This window comes from Anthonomus grandis, chromosome 9, assembly GCF_022605725.1.
Source record: "Anthonomus grandis grandis chromosome 9, icAntGran1.3, whole genome shotgun sequence".
Classification (NCBI taxonomy): domain Eukaryota; kingdom Metazoa; phylum Arthropoda; class Insecta; order Coleoptera; family Curculionidae; genus Anthonomus; species Anthonomus grandis.
In genome coordinates this window covers 13,588,946-13,597,834 of record NC_065554.1, presented here as the reverse complement: position 1 = coordinate 13,597,834, position 8,889 = coordinate 13,588,946, and the positions used below count along the sequence as shown (strand labels likewise).

Sequence of the window (8,889 nt, the reverse complement as noted above, 5' to 3'; positions counted from 1 at the left end):
TTATAGCATCTTTTTTATTTAATTAGATGCTTAAAATGCTTTGGTTTGGGCTAAAAAAAATTGGACTAAACAAAAAATCATACTTACATGAGGCAACTACTTCTCAAATTTCAAAGAAACAGTATCGGTGGAAAAGAAACAAAGAGTTTAGCGTAGAGTACTGAATGAAGCGGCATAAGTAGAAGTTAAATAAGGACATTTTTCTTTGAATCCTCCATTGTCTCTAGGCCAAGCTTTAGCGATAAAAGGATTTTTGTCATATGATTTTAAATAGGCGAAAAGACACAAAGGCTCAGTCTCAAAAGTCCAGGATATTTAAAATCAAATTTTTCCATTTTAATCTAAAAACAATTTTAAAAACAAATTTGTTTCAATATTAATCTATACGTCAAGTACTTTAATTAAGTGATTTCCATCTATAAAAATTGCAAATTTTTTAGGAATTGCGTGAAGATGACCCTGACCGAAGAATAGAATTTTGCGAGGGAATGACCGAACGGGAATGAATGAACCTAAACGAAGATTTACTACATTTTCAACAAGATGGAGCGCCACTCCACTATCTTCTTCCCGTGAGGCAATTTTTACATGATGCGTTTCCAAATCAGTAAACTGGGAGAAAGACCAATAGAATGGCCGGCGATACCACCAGATCTAACACCCCTTGACTTTTTTCTTTGGGATTTCTTAAAAACGGTTGTCGTTAAGGCGCAACCTATTCGATGATCTTCGGCAATGAAGTATTACAGTTTCTTGTGCATCTTTTCTATGAGAAGTGTTTTAAAATATAAGAAATGAGTTTGAAAATAGATTTGTTTAGCCCAAAATACAATGCATTTTAAGTATCTAATTAAATAAAATAACACCTGATAAAAACAGAGTTTATTTTATTTAACTTACACCTGTAAGAAAAATGAATTTAATAATTCATTATTCTTACATATAATTAATAATGAAACAAAATAAACAAAATACGACTCCTAAAAAAATATTTAATGTAACAGTTGTTTGTATACATTACATTTATCACAAAATATCAAATTAAGTAAGTAGAAATAATCTATATAATTAAAATTATACCCCATTAAACATAAAGTAATAGGCCTATTGTAAAAAACTTTTAAGAATGTCTTATGTCTTAAAAAATAATAAAACAGTTATTTTACACACTAATTTTATAAAAAATAAATACATTTTTGTAAGTTATAGCCACACTTTAATTTCAAAAAAATACTGTTTGCAGCCTATATAGCCCTATATTATTAAGTTCAATAGAACTTTATTAAAATTATTAGATTAAAACTTAGTATAAAAGTAAATTAAGTATAACTAAATATCATTTATTAGTTTCTCACTTTGCTTATTGGATTTTACAATATTCTTGTTTGGTACTCTAGATGCTGGTTTCTTATTTTGAGACGTTTTGTTTTTGTTTCGGGATAAGAGATAAATAGCACTACTATTTACGAAGTAATTTGTAATTTCTGATAATTTTTTCCCATGAGTTTCTGGCAAAAATATAAAAGTATATAGGGAACCCATCAGAGCAACAACCGCAAAAAACCTAAAAGATAAAATTAGTTATAATAATAAACATTCAGGAATTAATAGTGAAAATTACCATTGAACTCCGACAATTCCACCAACTAAGTCTTCTAAGCTGTAAAATGTTTGAATGGAGACAAACATGACTATATTTGCTATACTGTAAGCGATTGAGTGAGCAATACCGCGAATTTCAATGGGAAACAGCTCTGCTGTCATTGTCCATGGTATTGGTAGTAGTCCAATCATCGAAGTGATTACGTACAGGAGAAGAAGGCATGTTGGAACCCATTTTTGAGTCGACGTACCTAAAATATATTTAGATAAAATAGTTTTCTTTATTGGAAATGTAACAATGACTCATATGTATGCCCAATATGACAAAACTATAGAGAGTTACTAAATATGTAAAAGGATGAGTCTCTAGCCTATTTTAGGACTAAGTTTTACTGTAAATAAAGAGAAATGCTTCTCTACCTATCAATTTCAACAAAGTATCGAAATATAACATATTTAAAAGTTTTTTTCATATGACTGCTGCAATTTTTAAGGTATCTAGCTTAAATTTGAAATATAGGTTACACAACAGGAGATATATTATTGTACATAGCAAACGTTAGTCAAAATCTACAGGGCAATATTTATCTCAGAGACCCCCTCTTCGTATCCGATATATAGAAACACCCTGTATATGTCATTATTGGCATGTCTTTAAGTTATTTATAACATAGTTTGGGTCACATATGAAAGAAGTGCTTAGAGAAGCAAACTGTTAGAACAATATTTGTTTTTTGCGGTTTTGTTTATTACCAAATTATCATATATGAATATGTGTAGGTTTAAATATCAAAATAGGCGTTTAAAAGGGGATTTTAAACATAAAAATATAACGTTTTTTACGAAATCAAAGGTGGAACCAAAAATAATAAGTCCCTTAAAGGATATTAACGGTCTCAATATCTTAGAAAGTTTATTTATTTTTTTCCGTGCCAACAATTTGACGTCTCTATTCAAATTTAATTCTGCTTATATTGGACACTTATGTAATTCTATTATTATTCAATTCTTGAAGTGTTGGCAAACAATGCAAAATGTCAGTAAATTAAATTTGCAATCCCTTATGGCCTTCTTTCAGTATTATGAGCCACTTATGAGCTCTATATTAGGTTAATTTTTAAAGGATATGGCAAGTTGCTTTTACTATGATATTTCTATCTTATAATTTGTCTTTGTTTTGATAATTTTGCTAAAACTCTTGGCCCAAATATAAGTTTAACCTTCCAAGGCAAGTAAGTGACCACCTACTATCAAGCAGATTAACTTATGTTGGATTTTGTTCTAAGAGATTCAGTATATTAATGTGTCATATTTAATTGGTCCTCTTATAAATTCTTTTCGATTGCTGGTTAACTCAAAGATCTAATCTGTTTGACCTCACAAATGCAAAATCATTATTTATTTGCAAATGAAAATATAAATCTCTGTTGCTTACTAGTGACTAGATTTAATTTTTAAAGTCTAAGGTTTTTTTATTTGTATAAGGCATCTTTTTTATTCCATAAGTGGGAAAGCGCAATTTGACTTACAAAGTTAAGGGATTTACATGTCTTTTTATTATTCACCTTTCTGTTTTTTCCATTTTATTATTCGGTAGTATGGAAGAAAGCTTGGCGAATACTATTAATTCTTAAGCTTAAAAATTAATATTGTCTTATGAAAATATATGGAGTATCTTTGATTATTAGAAAAGCAACGACAAACTCATAATTCTGTTAACAATTTTATTGAATTACTTTATCCTTAGATGTCAATTGATACAAAGGTGCTGCAATAATGTCAAATTCTTTTCTTCAATTACGATTAATCAAAAAATTATTAGTCCATATTTATAACGAGTTCGTGGCTAATATCTTTGCCGTAGTATCATGTCCCATAGTAAAATCTACTACTGAAAAAGGAAGATGCTCTCTAGTTTTAACTTAAGATATGCACGAGTTATTACTCTTATACTGTTTGCATAATCTTTAGTCTTCTTTAAGGATTTTTATTATAATAACAATATATTGTTTCCTTCATCTCTATAAAAGCCTTATAGCATTTCGTCTTCTTGCCTGCTAACGTACCAATGTCCAACTTCTTGATCTAATGTAATTAACTGCTAAACTGAATCTGCCCTTCTACTCATTCTGTTCTGGTCAAGGTACTAGAAGTCATAGATCAGACAAACTTATGACGCCATTCAAAAGCATTCTAGGGAGCTGATGAATCACTTTTGGAATAAGTCCTATGAGTTCTAACAGTTTAATAGTTCTCCTATTAGATATTCTTCTCAATAGTTTATTATCAATATATTTTTCGTATCTCGTTTTATTAGTACACCGTGTGTTCAAAAGTCCCGGACCTCCTTAATAATTCGTGAGCTCGCTCTTTTATCAAAAAGTGTCCCAAATAAAATTATAGATCTATTTCAGATCTATATTAGAAAGATAACTTTGCATATACAAGAGATATTACAGTAGTAGAAATCGTAGTTTACAATTTCATATAGCATATGCTATACGTAACTTCAACATAATAAAAAATACAAAAGTTTAAAAAATTATTATGTAAAATTAAATATAAATAAAATATGCAAATACTAACCCAGAGAAAAAGAGAAGATACAAGAAAAAATATTTAAACAACAACCCTATTTAAATAAATGTTGAATATGGCCACTTGAACCGTTTGACAATGTGCACAATTGTAGTAAAAAGTATTTACTACGTTCTCTTACATATGATTTTTTAAATGTCCTCAGAGAAAGAAGTCTAGGGGTGCAAGATCAGGGCTTCTTGCTGACCATTCAAGTTTATCTCTTCTGTCAATCCAAGGATTTGGAAAAGTCGTATCTAAGAATCTTCTTACATTCATTCCAAAATGAGGAGAGCAATCTTGCTGAAACCATATTTGATGAAAATTTGCATTATTTCTGGTACTTTCTGATTTTCCAGCAAATTCAGATATCGAGTGGCATTTAAATGATTCTCAATAAAAAATTGACCTATTATCCTATTACCAAATATACCTGCCCAAACATTTATCTTTTCAGGATACTGGGTATGTGTTTCGCGCATCCAGTTCAGATTTTCATCTGACCAATATCTGCATTATGTCACAGCATAAAGAAACCAGCAGTCGCACTTCAATAAAAATACATTGGCTTGAATAAGCGAGTTCGGTGCATGTGTACTAACGCAGGCGAGGCATTTTTGCTTATAGTAGGGATGCCGCTGACACTCGCTACGGTCCACGCGGCTTTTGCCTTGGCTAGAGCCGGACTTAAACATTTTTTTAGATGTTATTATCTTGTAAAATAAAAATACCTACATAGTACAAATATTGATTTTTTAATATAAATAAAGTTCATACATTAACAAAATATTTAAACAAAAATAAACATCGCATTTCTACATCTAACAACGACGATATAGAATAATACGTGCAGGAAGTTAATTAGGTATGTACCATAAATTTAAGAGACCATTCTTTGAGTAATTTTAAAACAAAAAGTTCATATAAACATATGTCCAGAAATTCTTCGTTCTCAATATACAGGGTGTTAAAATTTAACAACAACTAAAATATATGCCACTGACTTTTGTGCAATTTTTATTATGTTCTGTGGATTATAAAAATAAAACTTTTCTGTGTCTTGAATTTTTTTCGTATCTTGCTTAGTTAATAATAAATTCCAAATGAAACTTTTCCCCAAATTCCTTGTGTGATCCAAGGATATGCAATTAAGTGGACTTTTTTTTTCTCGAAAAATAAGCGAGATACGAAAAAGTTGTATTTGTATTTGAGTAAATCAAATAACATATTAAAAATGGCACAAAATTGAGGTGCCCCAATTTTTTTGCCACAAATATTTCTTCAGGTCCCGTTCGAGATTACACTGGACCTAATAAATTTAATCATGTTAGGGGTAAATTAGCTCCTTAATGTTATAAATAACACCGCCATAGAACTTGCGGACCTATGTTCATATGAACTTTTTGTCTTAAAATTACTCAAACAATCGCCTGTTAAATAATTTATGGTACATACTTAATTAACACCCTGTATAGTAACGCTTTTAGATTAACATCTGACTACATAGTAGTTTAAGGATAACTAATTATACAAATAAAGTAATATATCAAAACAAATAGAAACTCTTAGGCCAATAAATAAAGACAAATAGTTGGCAACAATTCAAAACAATTCTAACATCTGCGAATTTTTGTTATATTATTAAGTACCAACTAAAGTAAAAGTATACAATTTTGCAACTCTTTTAAATATGGCAACACTGTTAAAATGGCAGAAATATAAATTATGTCCTTAAAAATCCAAAAAAAAAAAATTACATTGCTGCAACTTTAATTGATGCTTAATTATGTTATTTAAGCCATACAGCCAAATTTGCAGCTATTAAAAACTTTGGCAAAGTCAATTATTTTGCTTCATTAATTTATTAATTTATTTAATTTTTGACATACCTCTCTTTTAATACAAAAGTTTTTATAAAAAACGCTACGCTTTGTAAAAATGCTATTAAAATAGTCACTAAGTACGGCGCTGAACTAGGCGATACACCTATGAACACAGTTCGATAAACAGTGAGCTCGGCATCCGGAGAACATGGCTGCGGCATGGCTAAGGATGCTATTAGTTCGCTTACATTTTCGAGCGGAGTGAGACTGCTGGTTTCTTTATGCTGTGATTATGTCGATTCACTGTGCCATTCAGCATCATATAAAACAATGTTTTTTAAAAATCGATTTTCTTCACATTCCTCTCTATCCTATCTTTTAATATAGTGGAGCAAGGTATAGCATATATTACATCAACTGTGTTAAATTGTGTTAAAATTTTGCGTAAAATCGGAAAATGCAAGAAAATATACGATTTCATTTAAAAAAAGGTAACTTTGGTCTCTACTACTGTTGCGTTGCCTCCTGTAAATGCAAATTAATCTTCCTAATGTAGATCTGAAAAAGACCTATAATTTTATTTGAGACACTTTTTGATAAAAGGGCGAGCTCACGAATTATTAAGGGGGTCCGGGACTTTTTTAACATACGGTATATAATTGTAGTATCTTAATGTATTGGGCAAGTTTTGGGTAAAATATTATCCATTTTTAAGAACCACATTTTAACAAGTTACTAATAATGTTATCTTATTGTCAGTATATAGTATGGAAGTGTGATGGTCTTTAATCATTGAGACTATTATACGCGGGCGTATTGTTTGGTGTACATAATTCATCTTGCTTCCATATATATGAACTTAAATCAGGAGTACCATTTTTAACCATTAAGTAATTCACAATAATTATGTGTTTATCACAAGGTTTATAAATTCAATACAAAATACTTGTCTGATACCGCTAATCGCTGCAAAATAATAATACGATAGTATCTCATTGCTAAAAATATACCAGGGCTATGTGTGATAATGTAACCAACCAAGATCCATAAGCATTGATGTAAAACTTGGTTAAGCAAAACGAAATTTGCCAACAGAAATCACGGGGTAAGGAAGAAATAAAGCAGGAAATTAAAAATTGTAAAGCAGATTTTGTGGAGAAAATAAATAAATTAAAGCAAGAATTCCTCACGCTAAAAGAAAATCCAATAAATATGACACACGGTCTATATGGTCTCAAAGAAAGTAATAACACATTGGAGGATTCTCAGCAAGTATTGGAACTTAAAAATAGAAATCTTAAATTGGATTATCGCTATGTAGAAATAAGGGATATCTATAGATTGTCTAATATGTGTTGAATTTGGTAACCTAGCAGTTAAGTCGGCCATTCTAAAAAACGCTAAAGAACTTCTACATTTCTTAAGATTACATCCCAAAAGATTACGAAGAATTTCTTAAGAAAACATTTGAAGCTAGCAAGGGAGAAAAACTAGACAGCACTTATAAAGAATGACATTGTTCACGTTAATAACGATAAGTTTACCTTTAAAGATCTGGAGAAACTTGAAGCAGACAAATTAAAATCACCATTTTTAGCAGTTTAAGGCCACGAATTAATCAGAGAGGGAAATCAAGCAGAGCGCATTGAAGAAGAAAGAACTCTCACGACAGACACTAGACCTTTCAAATTTGAAGGATCGACCTCCAAAAATCAAAAACCCGTATCAGGACCCTCAGACTAAGAAAATAATATTAAATGAGTAGCTTGCCGGTGCAGTCATATTAAAAACTTGATCTAATTTTATTATTATAGACATAATTATTTACATTAGTTCCGTGAAGTCCATGTCTATTATTTTTAAATACTGGTAATGTTTAAAGTAAACCTTAAATTATTGTACCACTATTCTTAGCAATATTTATTAGAATCGGCCTGGTATGCTTCTAAATAGCGTATGCCTTTAAAAAAATAAAACACCCACACGTGTTTTATGTTTAGTGACTCAGGCTGATTTGCAGATTTTCGGATTGCATTTTTGTATCTATGAATTTTTGTTATTAAGTATTTTTAGCTTACCAAAAGGTTTTAATAATTAAAATAAATGCGTATAAGAAACTTTCAAAATACTCGCATTAAGGCAACACAAGTAGATTACACAGACATAAAAACTTTCAAAAATAACATAAATAATAATACCAAATATAAAATTACTCACGTTATTATAAGAAGTATTTTTCAAAATTTTGATAAATTACTTTATTTCCTAGATCAAATTTCCATCGATTTTGGGATAATTGTTTTGACTGAAACTCATCAAGTTGATAATATTCAATTCTTTTATAAAAACGGGTATAACGCTATTTATAACGGCGGTAATTTCAACTGTGATGGGGTTGTTATGTCAAAAAAAACTTCTTAAAATATAAATACAATATTGTAAATATTGGACCCATTAAAATATTGAAGATTACCCTGTGGGAAAATTGAAATTGTAAAAATGATCTTGTAATAAGTTGTATATATAGATCATCAGGCTTAATCAATTTCAATCCAAGAATTATATACAAAATGTTAAAGAGTACAAAGCGCATAATATAACTGACAACATAAATATGGATATTTTGTTACTTATTGATGAAGGTGAAGATTAAAAATATTTTTACGCTTTTAAAATCTCATTCCTATAATATAAATGACATTATTAGGCCTTTTGCAGGTAGTTGTTTTTATCATTTTATACTTAAAATGCCAAATAATACTACGTTTACGAATAGAAAATGTTATATCTTTAATCATGATTTAACATACAATTATCCCATAGCTATACCGATGGAGGTAAAAAATTAAAATGTTACAAGGGATGAAATTCGAAAAGCAAAAATTAT

The 8,889-nt window shown here is 29.7% G+C and overlaps 1 protein-coding gene across 2 annotated transcripts in view; it reads right to left on the bottom strand.

The window, feature by feature from the left end:
- Positions 1-976: 976 nt before the first annotated feature.
- The window catches only part of LOC126740268 (facilitated trehalose transporter Tret1-like), a 66,514-nt gene continuing 58,601 nt past the window's right edge, over positions 977-8,889 (bottom strand). For both annotated transcript variants that reach the window (XM_050446216.1, XM_050446215.1), the window contains 2 exons: positions 1,622-1,853; positions 977-1,564 (listed from right to left, as the gene is read on the bottom strand). In XM_050446216.1, coding sequence (XP_050302173.1) covers positions 1,330-1,564; positions 1,622-1,853 — 467 coding nt within the window. In that variant the 3' untranslated portion in view covers positions 977-1,329. The remainder of the gene's footprint in view (positions 1,565-1,621; positions 1,854-8,889) is intronic.